The following is a 26475-nucleotide window of genomic DNA, read 5'->3' on the forward strand; positions in this document are numbered from 1 at the left end:
CCAGTGGTCGCGGTGCACGCTGCTCAACCGCTTCCTTACTGGGCTGATCGGCGCGTGGCACCGCGGAAGACTGATCTCTCGCGCACTCCGGATCAATGCCCGCTCTGCTACCCCTGTGGCGAAGCCGGCCATCTCTAAAGGCGGTGCCCATATCGCGAAATGGGTCTGCGCGGATTTTCTCTGGACAGTCCCCGTCCACGACCTGGAGAGCCCCCTCAGGAGATCGCCGAGTAGGTCGCCCACCAGCGTAGTTCCCTGCCTCCACCCCGCCGCCCGTCTTCCCGCCGCGTGTCGCGCACGCCTTCTCCACGCCGGTCTTCGCCTTCGGAGTGCCGTTATGCCTCGGCACAACGCGGTTCCTCGAGACAACGCGGTTCCTCGAGTCCTCATCGGGAAATCTAGCTCCCGCGACCTTTAAGGCGAGGCCGCCGAACGCCGATCCGCCGCAAAGCTTCCACCGCCGCACCGACCGACTCGCCCCGGCGTCGAACGCCGCATCGCCGTACAGTTTTCCCCGACACGTCACCCGAATCGCCCCGACGCTGCAACCCCAGTCGCCGACCAGCTTCCGCCGCCGCACCGATTGAGTCACCCCCAACAGCCATCGACAAGCCGCGCTGAAGGCAGGACCTCCTTGGACATCCCTGTTCTCATCCACACTAAGGAGGTCAGTGCGTTGGTCGATACGGGCGCAATTAATTTTACTCCATCCTTAGCGGACGGCTTGCGACTGCCCTAAAAAAAGTGACGACACCGTGGGAAGGCCCCGATATACGTACGGCCGGCGGACATGTCGCACCGCTCGGTCTGTGTGCGGCCCGGGTTACGGTTCGAGGCTGCACCTTCTTCGCCACTTTTCGTGTTCTGCGCGAATGTTCTCGCAATGTCATCCTTGGCATCGACTTTCTCCGCAAGCAGGGTGCTATAATAGACCTCCCGAATTGCTTCGTGACGTTTTCTACCAAAATGGCCACAGCAAAGCCGGCGCACCAGTGTTCTCGTTCCGCCCTGCGAGTCGCCGACGATAACGTTACGGTGCCCCCACGTGCCAGCATTCTCGCTAGTTACCTGTGACGAGCCACATCGCGGACTCCGGGTTGTCGAGCGTAATGTCTCTCTCGTACTCCCTAAGGGGGTTGCGGTGGCACGAGTCCTTGGCTGCCTTCATGACGGTTGCACTGAGGTCCTCGTTACCAACTTTTGCAATGAGCATCGACATCTATTCCGTGGCACAGCCATCGCTTACGTCGGCCATGTTCAGGAAGTGGCCGAATGCTTTGCTTGCGAGGAAGGCACACCTGGAGGTGACGCAGAAGCGCTCAACGACGTCAGCATAAATCCGGGCCTTTCATCCGCTGAAAAGGGGAAACTCCAGGACCTCTTGCGGGAGTTTCCTGCGTGTTTCGCGTCGTCGTCTAAGGTGCGGCAGATGGCGATAGTTAAACACCGCATCATCACGCGTGAAGGAGCTCGACCCATCCATCCATCAGCAGCCCTATCGTGTGTCCCCTCGGGAGCGATATGTTATACAAACACAGGTCAAGGAGATGCTCATGGACGGCGTCATCCAACCGTCAAGCAGCCCGTGGTCGTATCCTGTCGTCCTCGTGAAGAAGAAAGACGGAACACTGCGATTGTGTGTCGACTATAGGAAACTTAGCAGTGTTACAAAGGCGTATATCCGCTGCCGCGTATCGATGACTCCCCCGACCGTCTTCGTCAAGCCAAGTACTTCCCTTCGGTAGACCTCAGGAGCGGTTATTGGCAGATATAAGTCGATGAGAGGAACCGTGAGAAAACCGCCTTCATCACGCCGTACGGGCTCTACGAGTTTCGCGTCCTCCCATTCGGGCTCTGCTGCTCTCCGGTCGCTTTACAAAAAATGATGGAAACCGTCCTCACAGGTCTGAAGTGGCAGACATGTCTTGTTTATCTTGACGAGGTCATTTTTTCCGCAACGTTCACGGAACATCTGTACCGCCTCAGAACTGTCCTCGAAGCCGTTCGTTCCGCCAACCTCTCCCTCAAACCACAAAAATGTCACTTTGGGTTCACCGATTATGTATGACCCGTTCCTCTTACAACCTTGACATACAACCTGTGTTTTTTGGGCAGCGCTACTAGTCGGACAGTCAACTGCACGGTGTCCCACATTGCCGCAGAGCAAACACCTTACTGGTGCCTTAGATACACCGCCATATGCTCTTCGTTTTGCCGCATCTGCCTCTAGGATCTTTTGGGGTTCTTCCTTTGCCTTACTCAATTTTCACAGCCCTTGAACCTCGAGCAATTGGTCTGCAGAGTCGGCGAACTCTTCCAACGAGCACAACTTTCTTTCAGGAATAGCGATAGCTTTGAGCTGCAGCACGCTAAAAATTGCTCTGTGACCAGCTTGTCACGCACCCCTTCAAATCTCTTTTCTGTGTTTGACATATCAATCCACCTATAAAAAGAGCTGGTCAGCCTGCAGGAAAACTGCTTAGCGGTTTCCGAATCGTCGGGTTTCACGGTGCGAAGTCTCTCACGAAAACCCTCTGCCCTATGCCTGAATCTTTGGAGGAGCGCCTTTTTGACTTTCTCGTAGTCCATGGAATCAGCAGCAGGCATCCTTCCAAACACATTCAGCGCCTCTCTGACTAAACACATGCTCAATGCCGTGACCCATTCACTACGCTCCCAGCCTTGCCCCAAAGCTATCCGCTCGAATCGTTGCAGATATGCATCCAAATCATCTCTCTTGTCATCAAAAGGAGCCATCAGCTTTATTGGACAAACTCTGGCCGGTCTAGGAGGTTCTGTACCCGCTAAGGAACGCTGATCATTGTCAGTGATCTCGTCATATCCTCCCGCGGCATGCGCCTGTTTCCACAAAATAAACTTCTCTCATTCTATCGTTCTTTTCTCCAGTTCTTCTGCCTCGCGAGCTCTTCTAGCTTCTCGCTCTTCTGCCTTGCGAGCTCTTTTCGCCTCGCGCTCTTCTGCTTCGCGAGCGTCTGCACGTGCTTACGCCCTTTCCTCTATCTGCCTATCTGCCTCCTCTTTCTGCCTATTTCCCTCCTCGTCATAGAGACGCATCGCCTCTTCCTTGCTTACCCCAGCTTGAGCGCCAGTTCTAACGTTTTAGCCTAATCCATCCTTTCTGCCGTCGAGATATCCTGATTGGTCAGAGATATCCGCTTCCATTGGGCTAGCATCAGGTGCATCAACAGCCTAGCGAAAAAATATGGTGATACGCAGGGGGCCCTTATTGGAAAGGTTTATATAGTGAATGCATTTCATTCACTATACTCCTTTCAGTATAAAGTTGAATGGCGCAACGGAACAAACACAGGAAGACACAGAGACAGAAAAAGCGCCACTGTTGTGTCTTCCTGTGTTTGTTCCTTCGTGCCATTCAACTTTATGATGAACCAACTAATGCCTCAGTAAGTACTTCTGCTTTCAGAAGTAGGAGTGCAAGACTAAAAGCTTGTACTGCTTGACAAGGTACCAACAAGTTGCTGATTGGCAATGTAGCAAGAAAACGGACAGTTATACACGAACATTATAAGCAGACAGCAAGTGATAGAATAGCAGCCAGTACGCAGACCATGTGACACAAACACAACAATGAAAAAGGTAGTACAATGGCAATGAAACAGCAACATAAACAGCAGTGGTCAACAAGAATGAATCATATAAAAATTGAAAGCTCATGCTGGCATTTTACTATCGTCTGTGAGCAAAACTGTTTGAAGAAAGAGATTTGTTTACAGGAAGTAATGAAATCTTCATTATTAGTTCATTAGAGATGGTTGCATGTAGGTGAAGGTTTGTTTGTCATTAGGAGTACTAGTAGTTAGTACGAACCACTTCGTTTTGTAGTTTAACAAGAACCAATAATTAACATTAGCTATATAATGCAAGACTATTTTCTGAAAGCCTGGCCACGACGGTGGATTTTCAATGGGGGTGTAAAGCAAAGCGCTCGTGTACTGTGCAATGTCAGTGCATGTTAATGAACCCCATGTGTTCAAAAATTCTGCAGCCCTTCACTACGGCATCACTCATAGCTCAAGCCGCTTTGGAACGTTAAACTCCATAAACCAAACCTATTTTATGAAGAACATGTAGGTTACGAAAATTACACTAGTTGTAACCCTCATAACCTTCACCCCAGTAGGGAGTATGCATCATGTGCGTGCAATGGTAGCCATTTAAGGTGAGCCGAACCCAGTGTCTGCTCCTTCAATAATGTGTGTGTAGCTCTGTTCAGGGCTGTTCCCTCTTGGCAGAGGTGTCCTTCTGAGCTTCTCTTGAGTTTCCCACGGACTTGGCTCTAGCTCAAGGCAAGGTGCTTGGCCAGGGCGTCCCGATGGCCACACCTGACGTCTTTTCCCGGTTGCTTGTGCACACCGGCTGAGGCCTCCTTTCATCAGCGCTCTGCACCACACCAAACTAGCTTGAATCACAGCGGTCACTGAGCTGCTCCAAATGTGGTACAGCACACAAGCAGCAGGGATAACATAACTGACATTGTGGATGTCACACTCAAGGCCCTTCAGCACCATTATAAAGCGTGCCTTGACACGTCCAAAAGCATTTTCGACAATACGTCTGGCACTCGGAAGCCGGTAGTTAAAGGTCTGTGAGGGGGGACCCAGAGGCACCTGGAAGGGGTACAGCTTCATCAGGTGCGTATGCAAGGGGAAAGCTTGATCACCAAGAAGAATTGTCCCTTTTCGGGCAATAGTATCGGAACGTGACACTTGGCAGCATGCTGTTTCAGGCTATTTGCAGCGGCATTTAGGCTCCCTTAAGCTGTCCGATCCTTGTCTGGTGAAAAACTCTACTGAGGTAGTTGATTTCCTGTCGAAGATGAAGGACAAGAATCATTATGCCTTTAGCATAGATGTGGAGGATCTATTTTACTCCCTACCCCACGCTCAGCTGTCGAAGAACGTCAAGGACTGCATTGTCAACGATAACGACGAAACGAGCTTCATTGCCAACTGTGGCACTTCCGTGGAAAGTTTTCTTGAACTTTTGTCCTTTTACTTACGTTCGACCTTCGTTGGATGGGGTGAAAAAGTTTTCGTCCAACGGCTGGTGTGTGTATTGGGTTTGGAGTCGCCCCTGTGTTGAGTGACATTTTCCTCAGCAGGATGGACGTAAGGCTGAAAGATCTTAAGGCCTTCGCTGTGAAAGTGTTTCGCTATGTAGATAATTTTTTAGTGTTTCTGAACGATGGGTCGCCCAGGAGTGTTACCAATGTCATTAAGATTTTCAAAAGAGGAGCCAGGGTCTGGGTTTCACGTTTGAATTACCAGACTCGAGTTCTATTCGGTTTCTTGACTTAAAAGTCATCAGCCATGAAACAGGAACGTGTTGGGAATATAACCCTAGAAAAGCTAAGCCGCTCCTAAGTTACAATTCAGAGCACTCAAAATTAGTCAAGGCGGGGATATCGGCTTCATGTCTCAAGGCTTCATTGCGTAAATCGTGCTCCGACAGGGTTGAGACTAGCTTCCAGGGCCAGGTTCAGAGGCTTAGGGACGCTGGTTTTCCAGATGTGGCTCTGGCTCAAATATCGGAAAGAATATTGACTAGGGGCGATAGTCTCGCAAAAGAAAAAGGAAAAGACGGCGCGCTAACAAGAATAGCCGGGATTCCGCACCTACATGGATTGTCACACCGCTTGAAGAAGGTAGGGGCAAGATACGGGGTAAAAGTAGTTTTCACTGCTAAGAATAAGCTGAGCAGAGTCTGCAGTGCAGTCAGAAAGAAGCTTGAGGGCCAGGATGACCGAGGGAGGATTAGATGCACAGTTACACATAAAAAACCGCTCGTCGACTGCGACACTGGAGTGGTTTATTCTATCCCGCTTTCCTGTGGAAAGATGTACATCGGCCAGACAGGCCGCTGTATAAACGAGCGGCTGTTTGAACATCGAAGGTCAGTAAAAGGGGCAGTTTCGTCGAACCTTGCTGTCCACTGCCGAAAATGTAAAGACTGTTTCCCCCATTTGGACAGGACAATTATCTTGTTTAGTCACCCAGACCGGACCTGCAGGGAGTTAGTTGAAGCATTTCTGATGAGGCAGGAGTCTGAATCTTGTGTCGCTTCGCCTTCTATCAATCTGGTGGAAAAAGAGATTCACGCTCTTGGGGAATGTGTGGCGACAGGGTGATAGCTGGGTGCATGTCATGTGTTACGATTGCTGATGTGCTTTGTTAAAAGGAGGCGATTAACCTCCCACTTCGTGCACGTACGGTTTACGGACCATCGCGATTTTATGTTCTGGGTTTTTGTGCTTTTTCGGTTATTGTTTTGGTGCCTATATATCTGACCTTTCTAAAATAAAAGTTCAGTTGTTAGAAAAGCGCTCGTGTCGTCTCATGTTTCTTCCTCTTGTCCTGTGTTTCGCGCTGCTTAAAGATGAATACACTCCAACTCGCCCAGTTTTCTGTTCTCGTTAACCAACCCATCTACGATCTCATCTTGGGGAACATTACGGGTGCAAGAGGTGTCGAAGACCCCGATCCCGAGTGGAGGATGCTCGATGTTGAAGAATATCCAAAGGAGGAAAGGCCCGCGACAGCGTAGACGGGTGCAGTCAGTTTCTCGTCGGCATTGGAGACAAGAGCTCAAGCGACAGCCCGAGCAAAGCGGCGTCCGCTCTCTACTCCTGTTGCGATATGCCTGAGCGTAACACCGGGCGAAATTGAAATGAGGCAAAAAGAAGACCCGAGCTTGAAGGCTTGCTTCGAAAGAGTCGGGGAAAGAGTGAAAAGAAAGAAGAGCCGGACGTCATTAGAGTATCAATTGGTAAATGGTCTTCTGTACAGGGAATGCATATTTAGTTCATGAAGGCGGGTCCAACAGGTGGTGTTACCGAGAGATATGCGATTGACCGTGTTACGCTTAGGACATGACGCCATTATGGCCGGACACCTGGGTGTTCAAAAAACGGTGTCTAGGATCACCGAGTTCTTTTGGCCGGGTGTTCAGAGTGACGTTAAGTGCTTTGTTCGCTCATGTGACGTGTGCCAGCGCACAGTTCCGAAGGGAAGAGTTGGTCTTGTACCATTGGGCAAGATTCCAGCCATCGACCTACCGTTTCAGTGAGTGGCTATTGACATTGTTGGGGTGGGATAAGGTACTAATAAACCCCAATTTCAATGAAGACAGAGCATACCGTTGGAGAGGACTTTCATGAGTAGAGCCAACTGAACAGCTCTAGGTATCTCTGGCATGTATCTTGTTGTTGTTGTTGTGTTAATGTATCTCTGGGATTTATCTTGCTGTTGTTGTTGCTGTTGTTGGTGTAATGTGATTATACAAGGGAGGGTGTTGTGGACACCAACATGTTTATTAAGGACTCTGTACGGACAGCGGCAGTGGTGTGTCAGTGTTCTGAAAACGCAATTTGGTGTGCTGTGTTAGTGGTGTGCGTTTGGTGTGTGCTGGACATCTGCGGTGTGGTGTGGGCTGGGTTCAGAATCGCCACAGAAGATAGTCGTTTGGCTGGATGGTTTGGAGATGAGGGTGACGTAAGCAGTTTTTCATGGAAAAACTCTTTTGAGAGAGGGGGCCCTTGTCACATATATTAAGGAGCCTAATTTAAATTTTAAAGGAAAAAGGTGTGAAGAAGACGACGCGAATTAACCGAAAAATAAAGAAGAGGAAGAAGAAGCATTCGTTGAGGTGGAGAAAGATGATTGGTGGAGAAGCATTCTGTGAGGTAAAGAGAGATGATTGGTGGAGAAGAGAAGAAGACGACGACAAGGCTTACGTGGACTAACACCGAGGCTATAAAAGGGGCGAGTGAGAGCGAGGCACAGGGGGGGGGGGGGGGGGGGACAGAAGAGAAGCGGAGGCTCCGGCGGGTCAGGGACACTTTGGCTGGAAGAGAGCGGCGCCGGCTACTGCTCCGGTGAGCTCGCGTTCTACGGCAACGCATCGTGGACTTCCTGCCGTGCCTGAGTCCGTTCCGGGGAGTTAACAGAGGACGCTACCACCTGCTATGGCCAGGGGTGTCTCCAGCGCTGTTGCCACCTATCCGGGTGGTTCCCCCAACGCCAACAACACCGGCATCACCTCCACGGGCGCTTGGACCGTGAGCTTGTACGACACAGCCAGCGACGCCGCCAGCGCCGCCAGCCCAAGCACGCCGAACGCCGCCTCGACGCCGGCTACGGGATCCATACAACGCCGCAGCCGCACCGAACCAACCGTGAGCACGAACGCCGACCACGAATAGTAGAACGCTAGTAGTAGACGCTGGTAGCAGTGTACCCGGGTAGTCTGTATTTATAGCCTTTGTGTGTTGTGTTAGTTTTGTTAGTTTTGTGTTCTAGTGTGTGTGTCACGTAGGGGGCATTAAATGTGCGTTTGTGTGGGTATACACCCGTCGCCTAGTCCATTCTTTCAGTCCGAGCGTTCACCGGAGAGATCCGTGACACACTCTACTTGCGAAAATTCAGAGATATGGTATCAGGGGCCATGTGCTAGAGCTAATTCGTTCTTATCTTTCGCACAGATATCAATATGTCGATATCAATCGATGCTCCTCGCACATGACTCAAATCAAACTGGCGTCCCGCAAGGGAGTGTGTTAGGTCCACTTCTGTTTAATTTATACATCAATGATATTATCACTACTAATAAGAATTCATACTTTTTTAATATACGCGGACGACACAAGCATATTCTACAGTGGTTACAACCCCGATGACCTCATTATCCTTGCAAATAAGACGCTTTCAGCGCTTGTTCACTGGGTAAACTGTAATGTTCTACAGATAAATGTTTCTAAAACGAAAGGAATGTTCTTTCGTCCTAAAGAAAAATTATTAACCTTCTCCAGACAACTTTACTATGCCTCGAGCAGTATAGAAATTGTTAACAGCTTTAAAACTTTAGGAATCTGGTTTACGGAAAAACTGCTCTGAGATACACATATTGATCATATATGCCTTAAGGTTGCTCGAGTAGCTGGCGTACTATCACGGTATGGCCATTTTTTGTCTACCTCAATTTAACTCCTTTTGTTTAAAACTCAATTCATGTCACATTTGCATTACTGCAACCTAGTTTGGGGAACTGCTCCAAAGACCAATCTTCAAAATATTTACCTCCTTGAAACGAAGGCCTTCAGAATTATTTTCAACCAACCCTATGATTATCCTTCCGCAGCCCTTTTTTTACAATAGTAACGTGCCGAGAATATTTAGTCTCTATGATATTCGTCTGTCCTTGCGCTACAAACAGGAAGCACGGGACAAATTTTCAACGATATCTCAAATCGCTAAGCTTGAGCTCCTAGTGCCTACATACCCCCTACGCCGTCTACGGCACTACACCCTTAACACGCCACGAACTAACTACGGGCTACAGATGCTTAGATGTTATCTTCCCGCACAACTCAACCGTCTCTTTGGTGCAGGCATTGACATTAATAAATGCAGCAATGCTGACCTCCGGGCGTTCTTTCACTAAATAATTCTCTTTCTTTTATGGTTTGTCGTTTGTTATGTATTTCTATACGGTCGAAATATGCACGCTCGTAGAATGCTTAGCGTAAACCGTCAGCACGCCAATATTATGTTGTCTTCATTCATTTATGTTGAAAATTGTTCTTTTTTATGCGTTGTCAATGTGTTAACTGCAGTGAAATGAAGTGCTATAATCTCTGTATTTAGAATATTCAAATAATGCTTTCAGTGCATGCTTTGAATTTTGTATAATACTTGTCATTTATGTTATATCGCGTGCTTTGTGTTTCCGCTCTTCATTCATAGATTGTGAATTATGCCTTAGGTTTATGTATGCCTATCTTGTTTGCACGTAACCAATGGCGCCACTGTTGCTGGCTGTTGTGGGTCAAGCTACGGCTTTTTTTCCCGGCGCCCACTGCTCTCTGTAGCAAGAAATAAATAAACTAAAATCTGAAACTGAGACTTCAGCCAATCAAATGATCAGGCAGGCTTTCGTAATGGGTTCTCGACAGTAGACCATATTCACGCTATCAATCAGGTGATAAATACGCAGAATATAACCAACCCCTTTATATAGCCTTTATAGATTACTAGAAATCATTTCAATCAGTTGAAGCTTCAGCAGTCATGCAGGCATTGCGGAATCAGGGTGTAGGAGAGGATAATGGTAAAAAATCTGAAGATACACACCTACCATAGTCTAACATGAACTCAGCAATATAATTTCACAGTACGTTGTGTTGGGCAAGTTGTAAGTAATTCATATTGCGCACCAGCGCAAAACGCCGTCCGTTGTCCGTTGTGCGCTGGTCCGCAATATGAATAAAATTTCAATAAGAAATTTTGTCAGGCAACGGTACATGCTCTCGCCAATGCTGTTCACCGCCTGTTTAAAGGAGATATTCAGAGGCCTGGATTGGGAACAGTCGGGGATAAGAGTCAATGGAGACTACCTAAGTAATCTGCGATTCGCTGATGACATTGCCCTGATGAGTCACTCAGGAGATGAACTGCAAATCATGATCAATGAGTTAGGCAGGTAGAGCAGTGTTGCGGGATAAAAATTAATATGCATAAAGCTAAAGTAATGCTCAACAGTGTCGGCAGGAAGCAGCAGTTCAGAATTAGTAGCGAGCTTCTGGAAGTGGTAAGGAAATACGTGTACTGGATGCAAGCAGTGGCGCAGATCCAGACCGCTAGAGTGAAATAAGTTGAACAATAGTAAAGGGCTGGAGCGCGTCTCGAAGGTTCTCTCAGATCATGAATCGCCGCTTACCAATATCCCGCAAGAGAAAGGTATGGAAAAGCTGTATCATACCGGTTCGCCCACTGTCGGACAGGTCTAAACGTGAAGGCTAACGAAAAGGTTTCAACTTAAGGTTGTAGGAACAGGGCTTCTTGAGAGATCGGAGTGCGCGCCCGCTGCTGCCGTTTGCTCGTTAGTGAGACCCCCGTGGGGTGTCCGCGAGCGGAATGCAGGCGGCCGCGCTGCTTGTCCTCCTTTCCAAGGGAGGCTGTGTTGAAGAACCGCTGTAAATCACCCTCCCTGCTGTTTCGGCGACAGGCCCCGAGCGGGAAATGAACGGGGAGATCGCCACCGACTCGGGCAGCAGAAAGGTGCGTGGATTTCGCCTCCCGGGTGCCCCGGCGTTTGCCGGAGGACCAGGAGCGCGGGTGGTGTAACCTTGTGCACCTACTATGTATGTACGCTTGAGTCCAGGCCCGAACCTCTGGAGTACACTGGATGGATGGATACGGCTGAACCCTTTAAATCGGGTGGTGGCTCAAGCCACCTAGCCATATGGCTTATGAAATTTTTCTCTTGTCTTGCTTTTAGCCGCCAATCAGATAACCTTCGCTTGGTTACTTCTACCCGCTTAAAATCTACCTGCCCTTAACTGTCCTTAAACCCCAATGCCTTGGATAAACCAGCTGTAGCCCTTCAGTGCCCGTCTCGCCACCGCGCTCCGGAAGGGCCTGATTTGGCTGGTTCTCCTTCGTGGCCGGTGACGACACGCGACCTGCGTCGTCAAGATGTGCTCCCCCATCCTCCCTCGTGTTTAACCCTCCGGTCGTCGGGGCGGCATGCGATCGCCCTTAGCTGTGCCGTCTTTGCTTGGCGCTCGCGGCTCAGCGGGCCGCTTTGGGCTGCTGCGGCTGGGCTGTGTGTTGCACTGAAGTCCGGGGATCAGTGCAGTGTTATGTAACACTAGTCCTCTTAAATAACTGCGCCTTCCTTCAGAGTGACAGAGCAGACGCGCTTGCATGCTCTCAGCTTGCTCTGGTCCAATCTGTGGGCGAAGTGCCACCTAATTAACACTTCGGCACGGGTTAGTAACTAAGCCCACAAGGCTATGGAAAGAAAATCGATAGTTGTGACGTTAAGAGATAGGAAAAGGGAAGAGTGGATCAGGGATCAAAGGCGGGTTAATGACATCGCGCATGGCATGTAATGCGAAGGTGAGATAACCGATGGTCCTTAAAGGTAGCAAATTTAATTCCAAAGGAAAGGAAGCGTGGCAGGCGGCTGTAGAAAGTTAGGTGGGCGGATGGGCGGATGAGATTCAGAAGTCTGTGGAGATTGAGTGGACGCAGCTGGCGCAGTTCAGGGTTATTGGAAATATATGAGACAGGTCTTTATTCTGCAAAGGGCGCAGTCAGGCTCATGATGAATGACAAAGAATAAATTGGCGGTGGTTTAGCTCTGGTAAAACCTGGAGTGACGCGATAGCTACAGCAGGCCGAGTGGAACTCGCTCAGTTGAATTGCAAAGTCAGTCTTTCGCCGCTCCGTTTCGCTGGGCGTTCCTTCATCTTCGTTCCACTTGACACGGCGCATGCGCACAGCTGTTACAGCTCGGTTTCGCTGGCGCGCCGCGCCGCCGGCAGCAGCAGCTTCTCCGCACCACGTGGCTGCTCACGTGCCGCCGCCACTGTCCCGTGCCACCGCCAAGCTGAAGGCTCGAAATGCTACCGTGGTGTAGCTATCGCTACAATATTTGTATAGGCTGGAAAACGTCAAGAAACGGAATGTACGTGTGGCTACCACCCATCGTATGGGCGAGCACACATCGCCGATGTTAAGACAGTTCGGCGCGGACCCTTAAGGCTAGGCCATCAACTTCCAAACGGTGGTCACGGAGCCATTTTCAGTCTCAACATAGCAATTTTATACTTAATAGCGGGAAATAAGTGATCTCGTTTTGTAAGGTCCCATTTTCTCTGCAACAAACACATCCTCTGGCGCCGGACAAACATTAACGTAACCAGGGAGGATCTTGGAATGACTTTTTACTACCAGCAAAAATTGTACACGGTCGTCCTCGGGGTGCGTTCATAGCAAAGCGACTCCCGCCGCACTCAGAGCCTAAGAAAAGACGTCTTCTTCCGCAGGGAATGCGCTGGTGCCATGGACATTGTGTGGGACCGAGGTGGCCTGGTGTCCGTGGCGGAGGATGACAGGCGCCGGTAAGAGGTGACAGACGCTATTCCCAGCTGCACGCACAGCACCGCCTTTGCTCGCAGGTACATCGCCCTGATGAAGTCGGTCCTGGCGCGTGATTTCTCCTACGCCCTGTACGCCACAGAGTACGACGACGCCGACTTTTCAGGTATGCGTCGGCCGGTACCCTTCCCATAATTCCCGTAATTCGCCTTGTGTCAATTATGCAGGTCAAACAACTCTCCCATGTCTCTCCAATTAACCCGGTACTTTGCCAGCTGCGCCCAATCTCTGCCTACGAACTTCTTAATCTTACCCGCCCGCCTACCGTTCTACCACCCCCTGCAACGCTTACTTTGTCTTGGAATTCACTCCGTTGCCCTTAAGGACCAGCGGTTGTCTTGCCTTCGCATCGTATGCCCTGCCCAAGCCCATTTCTTCCTCTTGATTTCGACTAGGATGGCATTAACCCGCGCTTGTTCCCTCACCCATTCTGCGCGCTTCCGGTCTCTTAACGTTACACCTATCATTTTTCTTTCCATTGCTCGCTGCGTTGTCTTTAACTTAAGCTGAACCCTTTTCGTTAGCCTCCACTTTACCGCCCGGTAGATGAGCACCGGCAAGATACAGCTGTTGTACACTTCGATCTTGAGGGATATTGGTAAGCTACTATTCATGATCTCAGAGAACCTGCATATACGCTCCACCCCATTCTTACCCTTCTAGTTTTTCCCCTCTCATGATCTACATCAGCTCTCACTACCAGCCCTAAGTAGACGCTTTACCACTTCCAGCACCTCGCTACCAATTGTAAACCGGTGTTCCCTTCTAAAACGGTTGAATATTACTTTGGCTCTCTGCACGTTAATTTTTAGACCCACCTTTCTGTTCTGCCTGCGTAACTCATTGATCATGATTTGCAGTTCACCTCCTGAGTGACTCGGCAAAGCAATGTCATCAGCGAATCGCATATTATTTGGGTATTCCATATTAACTCTTATCCCCAACTGTTCTCAGGCCTCGGAATGCTTCCTTTAAAAAGGCGGCGAGTAGCATTGCCGAGATCGTATCTCCTTGCCTTACGCCCTTCCTTATTAGAATTTTATTGCTTACTTTATGGAGGACTATAGTAGCTGTGCAGTTGCTATATACATCTTCCAGTATTTTGACATAAGGCTCTTCTAACCCCTGATTACGCAATGCCTGTATGACTGCTGAGGTTTTCACTGAGTCGAATGCTTTCTCGTAATCAATGAAGGCTATATATAGAGGTTGGTTATATTCTGCGCATTTCTCTATCACCTGATTGATAGTGTGAATATGATCTATTGTGGAAAATCCTTTACAAAAGCTTGCCTGATCATTTGGTTGATTAAACTCTAAGGTTGCCCTGACTCCATTAGCGATTACGTTAGCAAATACTTTGTAGGGAGCGGATAGTAAGCTGATCGGCCTGTAATTTTTCAAGTCCTTGGCCTCTCCCTTCTTATGAATTAAGATCATGTTTGCATTCTTCCAAGCTTCTGGTACAGCCGAGGTCATGAGGCATTGCGTATACAGGGTGGCTAGTTTTTCTAGCACGATGTCCTCTTGATCCTTCAACAGATCTGCTGTTACCTGATCCTCCCCAGCTGCTTTTCCTCTTTTCATTGCTCCTAAGGCTTTCTTTGCTTCATCTTTCGTTACTGGCGGTACGACGCATTGCTGTGCACTGCTGTCTTTCCCGTTAACGCTCTGATTACATTGGCTACTGTACAGGTCTGTGTGGAACTCTTCGGCTACGTTAACTATCTTATTCGTATTGCTAATGACAGTGCTCTGCTTGTCTCTTCATGCATACATCTGGTTTTTACCTATGCCTAGCTACCTCTTCACTGCTTTTAGGCTACCTCCGTTCTTTAGAGCATGCTCGATTCTCTCCATATTAAACTTCCTTATGTCGGCTACCTTGCGCTTATTATTTATTAACTTTGATAGCTCTGTTAGTTCTATTTTGTCGGTAGGGTTAGACGCCCTCATGCTTTGGCGCTTCTTAATCAGATCTTTCGTCACCTGAGATAGCTTTCCGGTATACTGTCGAACTGTCCTACCGCCTACTTCTACTGTGCACTCCGTAATGATGGCTGTCAGATTATCGTTCATTGCATGAACATCAAGATCGTCTTGCTCTGTTAAAACCAAATATCTGTTTTCCAGAGCTATCCTAAACTCCTGTACTTTCCCTCTTACGGCTAACTCGTTAATGGTCTTCCTCTTCACTAGCTTCTCCCTTCCCTCTTCAAGTCTAAGCTAATTCAAGACCTTACCATTCTGTGGTCGCTACAACGCACATTTCCGTGGACAGCCACATCCTGAATGATGCCAGGTTTAGCGCATAGTATGAAGTCGATTTAATTTATAGTCTCACTATTGGGACTCTTCCAGGTTCACTTCCTGTTTTCTCGTTTGCGGAAGAAGGTATTCATGATCCGTAAATTATTTCTATCTGCGAATTCGACTAATAACTCTCCCCTGCTATTTCTAGAACCTATCCCACTGCCACCTACCGCGTGGTCGGCAGCCTGCTTCTTGCCCACCTTCGCACTGAAATCGCCCATTGGTGCAGTGTACTGTGATTTTACTTTATTCATTGCCGATCATGGCCATGATTCTGGTTCATGGGCCGCTAGTTCACAAAGCCGCCACCACGCGCCACATGAAGTTGAGCGCCTCCCCATTCTCTTCCATTCTCCCTAGACGCCGATAAGCTTCGCGCATTGTCCACTTCGTGTGTCGTCCCCTCACACCGGGGAGCTTCCCGAGAGGTGGGGGGGGGGGGGGGGGGCGGCTTTGCATTTCTGTTTCTTTTTTTCTTTTCTCACCCAGCGTGTTCAATGGGGAGAGACTGTGCGGCTCCCTTACTCATTTCCTTGGCTGGGTTGTAAGAATGTAATACCCGTGCTACACGGGCGCTTCGAATGCCTTCCAACCGAATGTCATTCGGCTCGACTGCCGAACTTACGCTGCTACACGAAATTTTTCAACGGCATTCGGTTCAGATGCCATTCGAGTCGACGGAGCTCCGCGGAGACATTCCAGATTTTGGAATGCCTTCGAAACGCGAACACAGCCCGAACCGGCCAATAGGCGTCGCCGCCGCCATTGCTTCGCCCCGCCCACAGCCGCGCGTCTGCTTTCGGCTCTGTGGCTGCTCATTTTGATACCCGCTGCTCGCTTTTTCCTGCTCCTTGTTTAGCAAATAGCTCGTGTTATGTCCACGTGAGTGCTTGAAGGTAATAGTACACCAATGAACATTTACCGCATGAGCATGAAATTTCTCCAGCAGTGCGCCGGTGAGGACGGCCGCACTCATACTGTTGTTTACATCGCTGCCTACGAACAGCTAGCGCTCGTTTTCATGACATAAAACGCATTCTGCGCTTTAGTTCTATTAAATAAGCTCATCTCTTTTGTACCGGTTTCACCCGTGCTTGTTAACGCAGTGCGACAATCTGTGGGAGGAAGCGTCGATACGATCGCTAGCCTGAGAAACACTTGACAGCCGGGCTACTGACATCGCCTACGACCGGCGCTTGTCGCTAATTGTCCCGACTTCCTCCGACACGATCAGTACTTTATTTTAAACTGATTTGTTCAGAAGTATGATTGGTGAGCACTCGCGGTAATTGAAACGGCATAACTTGTTATCCACAAAATAGCAACGGCGACGACTGCTGCTGACCGTGTAGTGCTCGCCGGTCTAGGTCACACCGGCGCTTCCCGTTCATCGTATGCGCGCCCTGCGATGTGAGCAATAGTTGATTTCATATCACTGTTGTCAAAACTACACTAGTTTATCATTTGCATTCGCTAAAACTGATGATGTCGTTTTCGCCTGTGACTCCGAATTCAACATATTTCGTTGTGACCGCACGGGCCGTAGAGGTGGCGGTGTCCTTCTGGTTGTCAATAAAGTGCTCACTGCTGTGCCTATCGAGGTCACGTCGTGCCTAGAATCGGTATGGGTCCAGTTGAGTTGTGGTCCCACGGTCGCCATCATTGGCGTCATTTACCGCCCTCCGGACATGAATTCTTCATTCGGAAGTCAGTTTTCTAATTTACTAAGCGATCTTACTTGTCGTTTCCCGAATTCAAGCTTACTTTTACTTGGTGACTTTAACTTTCCGGCTATTAACTGGTCGTCATTAACAGCTCCTGCCAATGATCCTGAAGCTCAGGCTTTCCTCCTGTCCTTTCTCGATTTCTCTTTGCAACAACTTATTTTTGAACCTACGCGTCGTTCCGCCACTACAGCCAATATTCTCGATCTTATCTTGACAAGTGACCCTTACCTTTGCTCCAACATTGCGCTCTTAGAAGGCCTTTCCGACCATTCCATAATCACGGGTAACCTGAATTTTGTGCCCCATAAAAAGGCAACTCGCACTAAACAAATAAGGTGCTACAACCGAGCAAACTTCGGTGAAATAAACGCTCAGTTGTCAGTCTTTGCCGATCATTTTCTTCACGATTTTTCGTCACGCTCCGTGGAAACGAACTGGAACCTGTTAAGCGTGAAACTTGCTACTCTCATTGACAGATTCATACCAGTCATCAGTATCCCATGCACTAACACAGCGTCTTGGTTTAATAGGCATCTACGTCGCCTTAATAACAAGAAAAAGCGCCTTTACAGACAAGTCGACAAGAACAGACACTCCGAATCTTGGCAACGGTACAAACTATGTGATAAGGAATATCAGTCTGAGTTGATATCTGTACGTAGGCACTTCTTCACATACGATCTACCGGCAATGCTAACAAACAATCCACGGAAGTTCTGGCAGATAATAAACCCCGCTAATCATCCTGACATTACTCTTACCAACGCGGAAGGCAGCAGTGTTCCAATAACGCATTCAATAACGCATTCACATCCGTTTTTACCCGTGAAGATCTCCCTCTACCTCCTATTTCTGTCAGCACGTCTAATACGTCAATGTCCTAAATATGTATCAGTGAGACAGGTATCTTATCCTTACTAGGGAAGCTTAAAACAACATAAGCATCAGATCACCTTGGCTTTAATAACAAAATACTCAAAAATTCATCTGATGGTATTCATCGCATCTTGTCCGCTATTTTTTCACAATCTCTATCATCAGGCGTGATTCCGCTGGACTGGCGCCTAGCTAAAGTTGTGCCAATTTTCAAGTCTGGTGATCGTTCCTCACCACTAAATCACCGACCCATTTCATTAACTAGCACTGTTTGCAAACTTCTTGAACACGTAATTCACTCGCAGGTAATTAACTATCTTGAAGAACATAACATTATCTTTAAATATCAACATGGGTTCCGTAAAGGCTACTCATGCGAAACGCAACTTGCCGGATTCATTCAAGACATACATTCATCGATTGATGCTGGCATTCAAGTAGACTCCATATTTCTTGATTTTTCTAAAGCTTTCGACAGAGTACCTCACAACCGGTTATTAATGAAACTAGCACTGCTTAATATACACCCTCTTGTCATTGCATGGGTTAAAGTTTTTCTCTTTTCCAGGTCTCAATTTACAGCTGTCAATAACCACAATTCGTCTTTCAGTCAAGTACACTCTGGCGTCCCACAAGGGAGTGTGCTTGGCCCCCCCTTACTTTTCCTAATATTTATCAACGATTTACCGGATTCCATTTCTTCCCATATCAGACTTTTTGCTGATGATTGTGTAATTTATCGGAAAATTTATTCTAACACCGATTGCCAATCCCTTCAATCTGACCTGGATTCAGTAACAGCATGGTGCTCAACCTGGCTTATGCAACTTAATCATTCAAAAACTAAATTGATGTCTTTTACTAACCGAATGTCTCGAATTCAAACAGCATACTCCTTAAATAATAGCTCACTCGAGCTAGTCACCAAGTATAAGTACTTAGGACTTCACCTTCATTCAGACTTAGCATGGAACCACCATATTAACCTTATGCTTGCTTCTGCTAATCGGTCATTTGGTCTCTTAAAACATAACCTAAAGCATGCTCCTCCTCACCTCCGTGCCCATGCCTATACCACTCTAATTCGACCTAAAATCGAATTTGCCTCGGCTATTTGAGACCCTTACCAATATTACCTAATAAATAACATTTAATCATTGCAGAACCGCGCCGTTCGTTTTATTTACTCCGATTATTCACGTAACACCAGCATCACAGCCTTAAATAAGCGCGCAGGTCTCCAGGATTTGTCTCCGCCGCAAAATTGCACGACTATCACTTTTTCATAAACTTTATCATCATCCATCACTTCATAACGACTTTTTTCTTTGCCTCCTTCGATTTTTGACCGCCGCGATCATCCATTTAAAGTTAGGCGTTTCACGTGCAGAACATTTAACTATGCGCATTCATTCTTACCACGCACAATATCTGACTGGAACACTCTGCCTTCACATATCGCAACAACCACTGATCCTGATAAATATTTTAATCTTATATCTTCAATAACTACTGCTTAACTCTTCGCATACATTGTTATTTTTTTCATGGCTTCCTTTACAGGGTATGTAATTGCAGGGTATGTTATTAAATGATTCATTGCATTCGTGTTCTGTTTGTATAATTTTAATACTGCAGTAGTCTTCGTTCTTTGCCGCGCTGCCATTCTTTTGTTTCTTTTGCTTACTTATGTCATGCGAAGTGTCTTATTTTTGCTTTTGTTGTTTTATATTTGTGGTTTTGTTTTATTCTGTTCATTTGCCTGTGCCCCCCCCCCCCCCCCCCTATGTAATACCCTCTCGAGGGCCTTTAGTGGTATTCTGTATAAATAAATAAATATAAATAAAACTTGTGAATTCGCTCTTCACAACCGCCGAATTCACATGCAGACGTTACCGTGCGGACTCACTATAGGCCTAGTCGCCGCGGACGGGAAGGGAGTCGCCGTCGATTAAAATTAATTTGGCAAGCGCTTATAGCTGGTGAGTGTTCGAGTGTGCACATGTGAAATATACCCGTTAGTTTCGCTTGTTAACAACATGTATAAGGTAGAAGCGCGAATATATTCACACCGTCGCCTCATCAGCGTGTTTTTGCTCAGCCGCCGGCCTGCAGAGGACATGAAGGCTCACCGTCCGCCGTTCGGATTCGTCGGTGTCGTTGGCCCCAAAAACTTGTCCCACTACAATCATATATGCTGTTGTTGACCGTGACAGTGTCGTTGTCGCACTAGTGTGACCACCGCCGCCGTCGTCATCGTACACTGAAAACGAGCTGAGGAAATTTCAAATGCGTTCGGAAAGTGTCGTATAGCACCGCGGGAGTCCGAGGAGTCCGAATGTTATTCCAATTCTCGAATGCCATTCGACTCAGATGTCATTCGAACGTGCCCGTGTAGCACAGGTATAGACCTCCTTCACCCCGCGACGTCACGAAGATGCGGTAGCGCTGATGTCAGCATCGACTTTCGCATGGTAGGCAAAACAGCTACCGCCGGCCGGTGCCTATACCGCAGCTGCTGCAGCTACCGGCGGCTGCATATCATGCCTGCGCACTGCAGAAGCAGCATGTATTGATCAGCTGCGTCACTTTTCGATCCACGTAGTAGCATAAAAGGAAATTTAAATTAGCCCCGATAGGCTTCTAGCGATAAATACCGCATTAGTAAACTGGCTAACGGGGAATGGGCCGTGGTACTAAAGCGCGAAGTCTGGGAGTCGATAGGCACTGCCACTCAATGCACTTAATAGCATGAAAGTTACTGCGTTCATTCACCTGAACATCAGCATAGCACGCTTATAACTGCGCAAGGAAAAAAAGCACGTATGTAGCTGCGCACGCACGCATTTATCACCTTGAGCTTGTGTGCACGGGCACGGCCGCTCAATGGCAACGCACTTGACCAAGTGCGTTGCCATTGAATGGCCGTGGCACGGGGCGCCGGCAGGTTGACTCGCCTCAAGGAATGCGTTCTTTTGTTAATAGCACATCATGTTTTAATGGAACGTTTTATGGCATTTGATATTTACTTGAAAGTGTTTCTTAACATGACAGATGTAATTATTTGATTCGAGTAGAAAAAAATCTAATAAGTTCATGTGCGGTCAAGTTGGCGTGCTTAGAATAGCGTGCCTTAAGTGTGCTAAAAGCCACATGTTTTTTCATTACATCATGCAGTGTCATGCTTCATGATGCAGTCCATGACCGCGAAGCTTGTTTGGAAAGAAGCAGCTGCAGGCGTGCTACTAACAGACGTGTCGAGATTGAGAGGGCCCGGGCGTTATTCGTTATTTATGCACGCGATATGAAACTAAATTTGGTGCAAATATGAAATTGCTACGCTAGTTTCAGTAATGCCTTTTATTTTTAGCTACCTGGTGCAGTTATTGGGTAATTATAATTAACACCCTCGTCAAGTCACCTCAAGGTCTTAAATAATTGAGTAGAAAGTGCGCAAATTTTTATGCCAGCATGTTCAGAAAGCCCTGTTCTGTATATGACACTATTACTTCTTTTTTTTAGATGATCATGTACTTATGCATGCATTGTTACGTGAAAACGTTTCTCACAAAAGTAACGAACATAATACGGCACGTGTAGGAAAAAAAAAAACGAGAGATAAATTACACTCCTCAACGTCTCAGGAATCGTCTGCGACAAATAGAATCATTCTATTTTCATGCGTTACGAAATTATGAAGGTGTGAGTGATGCCAATCGCAGAAAATGTGAAAGGTCAGAAAACGAGCCTTATAATTAACGTTTATTTCCTCGTTTTTGGCCTCTTCGCATGCGCTTTGTTCAAAGAAATGCGGCCCTGAACTCAAAGAAGGCCTCAAAGGAATTACCTCACAATTTTCGACGACCCCGCATCTCGAAAGCGTACTTTATAAATGTCTACTGAATATTTTGCTATAATTTTTCGTCACGAAACAGAACACCTCAGGGCTAAGAAAGAAAATAATTCCAGAAATCATACATTTTCACCAAATCGACCAGTTTAACAAGAGGAGAAGTCGGCCTGGCTGGTGCGTGATCCTGCGGATAAAAACAGCGCTTAAGCGGGACAGCTAGAGGAGAATGGGGGCACGACGCTGTCCCCACTTTTCTCACAGCACGACACCTACGTATGTCAGCAGACGGTGAGCGCACGTCTGCTCCGCCGAAAGATCGCCAGCACATCCTCTCACTACTGTCCCGAAGTAAAATCATTCTGGCTAGAGCAGAGTGCCAAAAACTTCCTAGTTTATTCAATGCCGAGCGTAGAAATCAACGGCAGAAACGCTTTCTGTACCATATATACAATACACAGTGGCGAACTATTTCTCTGAATACGCCGCACGTGGCCAACGCGAGCTCGTGTACTTCAATAAATTACTAAGCTGTAAACATCAACCATCATGTGATTCGCAGAACTGAAAACGCGCCTACAAGCCTTGAAAACCCGCGCTCAACACCTCTCCGCGACGACACTCCCTGGCCTTTTGCCTACCACGAGCCCGCTAGCGACTGCAGCGCCACCTCGTTTGTTTACAAACATGTAGGAGGTCCATAAGAAAACGAAAACAGTCGGGTCGCAGCTAACGCGGCATACCCGCGCCGTCTTTGTCCGACGTTGAGCGGTCATCTGTCAAAAAATATGCCGGCCCGTCACTGTCTGGAAGACGTTGAAGTAACCAGCGTTAAGTTCCAACTCCAAGGGCCCTTCCTGGGCGTACGCGTCCAGCGTCGGCGCTCTTGGTGTACGCGGGAACGGGCGTCGAAAAGGGGCATGCATCTCCATGTTCCTGGCGCTGGCTCGCTGGCACGGACGATATCTTCTAGCACGGGCAGATATCGGCGCCTCGCCGAGAATCGCTGGCGCCTTCTGCAGTGCTGCGGCGCCTTCTGCTAAGCGAGAAGGCCTGCCAAAGCAGCGACGCTGATCCTTCTGTTTAAGTGGCAAAATTTGATTTCGGCGCCGCTGCACTAACTGTAAGATGCGGGCATAGTTATGTAAAAGAATGAGCGTGTTCGATTGAACGAAGCCGGCCTAAATTGGGTTGCCCGCCCAGCCGCAAACACCACCAGGGGCGCGGTTTTCCTCCGACGCGGACACCTCGAGGAAACACAACCATTTCGATCCGAGATTAGGTCATGTCCTCATAAAAAAAGAGACATTTTATGCTGGATGAATCGCTTATCTTCAAGAAAGAAAGTCACACTTCCGTGCACGGCGACACACTTCCTTGTTTTGTTGTCCAGGAAGCCGCTCTGTTACACACCTGTACATGAGAATGAGTCAACCTGTGTACACACACATGACGCGGCCAATCCTTTCCTTTTTTTTTTAAACGCCGCATTTTCTTGCGCAAATTCTCACCGAACAAAATAACAAGTCTTAAGTCTTAACAAGCACGCGCTCACGTTTCCCCGCTGAGCGGTATACGAGCACAGCCATATCACGACTAAAAGAATAAAAGAATAGTGGTGCCATACGTACGCAAAGCAATGTGAAAATACATGGCAATAAAGAATAAGATATCCGCCATTTTGCAGTGGTAACCGAGTCTCATAATAAACTGCACATCTCCAACCAAAAACTTTAATTTTAACCCAATGTTTCGAAGCCGACTCGGCTCCATCAGGGGTGACGAGGGAAGTAGCTAGCGTCTTTAAGTATGAAGGGGAGGAGGGGGTCAAAGGAACGAAAGCTGTGATGTGAAAGATTTGGGGGAGGGGAAGGGGGGTTTAGGCTGTTAGTCACGCTGGCACACAGCAGGGAGGTGGTGAATGGCGACTTTTTTTCGTTGAAGTCCCTGGGCATATACTGGGGTCAGGTTTCCTTTTGTGCGGTTGATGTTGTTCGGGGTGGTATGGATATGCCAGGAGTCCAGAAAGAGCGTTTTGTGGTAATTTGTTTCGGTTACGAGGATGCTGCTTTCTTCGAAGTTTATTCTATGGTCTGAGTCCTCGGAATGTTCGGCTACAGGATTGCAATCTCTTGCGAAGTTGCGGACGTCATTTTTATGTTGCCGAATTCTTTATTTGAGATTTTTGATTTCGCCGATGTAGCTTGCGTCGAACTGGGTGCAAGGAATTTTGTAGACAATTCCTTGGGCCCTTTCTCTCCGCGGCCGGTCTTTGGGAACAGGTAGGCAAAGCACAACAGTGTTTGTGGGCTTGTTCGAAACCTGGAGACGCCCTTTTTTCAAGATTCTGGCGGTGGTTTCGCTGACAGCTCCGACGTAAGGTACAGTGACGTATTTTGGTGGCGGCGTTGGTCTTCGTGCGTTGATTTCTTGGCCCATGTTGTCGTGGTTTTGACGTCGAATCTTTTGCTTCATTAAAATGTAACATACCTTATATATCTTTAAAGGTAGGACATTACGCTACCTGAAGCTCCGAGAGCTCGTCGATATATTGTAAATTAGGGCTGTGGTGAGCGATAAGGTAAAGTCAAGTGGGGTATCTTTCAGGGCCTCGCCATAGGCTCCATGCTATCGCAGCTTATTGCGGATAATAAACGCAGCATGTAAGCTACATTGATGAAACTCTGCTAAAATAAACTTTAAGAAGAGTTTAACATCTTGGCGAGAGAGCTATTCTCTAACTTTTATGCGCGACGAGGTATTAATTTTTATTTTTCATCGCCATTGAGTTACGCGCCGCCGTGCCGCCGGCTTTCACGAGATGGCGCGACCGGTTTTTCGAGGCGCATGGACCAGAATCCTGGAGGATGTCTACGTCCTCATAGAAACTTTCAATGGTCTGGTCATCATGGTTGGATGTGGGCGCGTAGGCCTGCACCGCTTACAGCTTATACAGCCGCGGTCAAAAATACGCGGCCCACGGCTCCGGTGCAAGGAGGACGAAAGGACCTACTGTAAGTTGTTCAAGGACCCGACTTCAAAAGTTCAGTCAAGTCTCCAAAAAATCCTTTCGGACATATTCAGTGGTCTCCCCCCTTCTCAAAAGAAGCTTTACTACAGGCTTCTTTGCACAAATGGATCGGCTCCCGCAATATATGGTTTGCCAAAGATCCACAAAATTGGAACTCCGCTCAGGCCTATCGTGGATTACACAAGATCCCCACTTTTCAAGTTGTCTGGATACCTGCACAAAGTTTTGGCTCCATTGGTGGGAAAGTCAGCGACGCACATCAAGAATTCGCAAGATTTCATTGAGAAGGTCAAGGACGTTACCCTGGATGAACACGATATACTTGTGTCATTCGATGTTTGCTCATTGTTCACGAGTGTTCCGGTCGACCTTGCCGTACACACCTGCAAAGAGGCCCTGAAAAACGATCCATCCTTCCCTGATCGTACGCTGTTGGAAGTTGGCGAGATCACTGAACTCCTTCGCTTCTGTCTGGCTAACACGTATTTCGTTTACAACGGTACGCTGTACAAGCAGATATTGGTTACAGCTATGGGAGCGTCAATTTCAATGACGGCTGCCAACCTTACAATGGAAGCCATTGAAAGTAAAGCCCTGAACTCATTCAAGCCACGTCCAATGGTGTTCTTGAGGTACGTGGATGACTGTTTTTGCATTCTGAACAAGCAGAATCTACAAAGCTTCCTTGACCATCTCAATGCCACGGAGCCATCTATAAATTTTACCGTGGAAGAAGAAATGAATGGCAGCATCCCGTTTTTGGACATCAACGTCAAGCGTGCCGCGTGCCGCTCAAGTTTTAGCGTGTTCCGAAAGCCGACACACTCCGGACGATATCTCGACTTTGAATCATCCCACCCCTTGGCTCACAAGCGATCAGTTATCTCGTCACTACTGTGACGTTCCTTGTGTGTGCTACGAGGGTCCGCGTTCGACGGCGCGGCGTAGACGGAGCCCCCAGTGGCGGCAAAAGCACTCAAAGGAAAGCAATTCAGCTGGAAGAGAGATCGGCGACAGCCGGTCTCGTTTTGGAAGCAGCCAGCACACATGTTTCTACTGTATATGGCTGCAAGCAACTTGAGTGGGATTGCTAGCGGGCCTGCCGCCATGGAAGTGTGACGACACCCCATAATGCGCAGGTCCACACGGGACGGAGAGGCAAAGAGACACCGTATGGCTCAGTTTAAACAAACAGATATATTCAATAATTATACATGATTATGATTATACATCAGAGGCTGGGGTGTCCGAGCTTACGTGCCGACGACTTCATGGGGACGATGGAGGGGCTCCGGAGTTGAGCTCGAACAGTTGCTGGCAGAAGCTGCACGCCGTCGGGCTTCGGCGCTGAAGGCCCCCTTGGCGAACGATGTCGTCCTGAGCGTCTTTCTTCCCTACTCCTTGTCGATTTTTATATCCTTCTTATTCCCCACATTCCCTAGGTTGAGGACGCCCACGCCGGAGTGGGAGGGGCCTAGGGCTTTCACTTGGGCGCACAAACACACCACCGCACTTATGGTCTCGCCCATGTCACGTGTTGAGTCCGAGGGAAAGAAGGTTGTCGTCGAGGTAGCGTCGGCTGTGGTAGACGGTCTCTGGCCCGCTGACGGTTCCCGCGGGTCACCGACCTCCGTTCTCCATCAAATGACACTCGCCACTCAAGGCCGGAACGCGAGGTCACTAAAAGGCCGGGAA

The 26475-nt window shown here is 48.1% G+C and overlaps 1 protein-coding gene across 3 annotated transcripts in view; it reads left to right on the top strand.

Annotated features, from left to right (window-relative positions):
- Positions 1-26475, top strand: part of LOC144106297 (putative thiopurine S-methyltransferase) — a 452029-nt gene that overhangs the window by 267060 nt on the left and 158494 nt on the right. For all 3 annotated transcript variants that reach the window (XM_077639080.1, XM_077639078.1, XM_077639079.1), the window contains 2 exons: positions 12872-12946; positions 13004-13089. In XM_077639080.1, coding sequence (XP_077495206.1) covers positions 12872-12946; positions 13004-13089 — 161 coding nt within the window. The remainder of the gene's footprint in view (positions 1-12871; positions 12947-13003; positions 13090-26475) is intronic.

The sequence above is a fragment of the Amblyomma americanum genome, chromosome 10 (genome assembly GCF_052857255.1).
Source record: "Amblyomma americanum isolate KBUSLIRL-KWMA chromosome 10, ASM5285725v1, whole genome shotgun sequence".
In the NCBI taxonomy this organism is placed as follows: domain Eukaryota; kingdom Metazoa; phylum Arthropoda; class Arachnida; order Ixodida; family Ixodidae; genus Amblyomma; species Amblyomma americanum.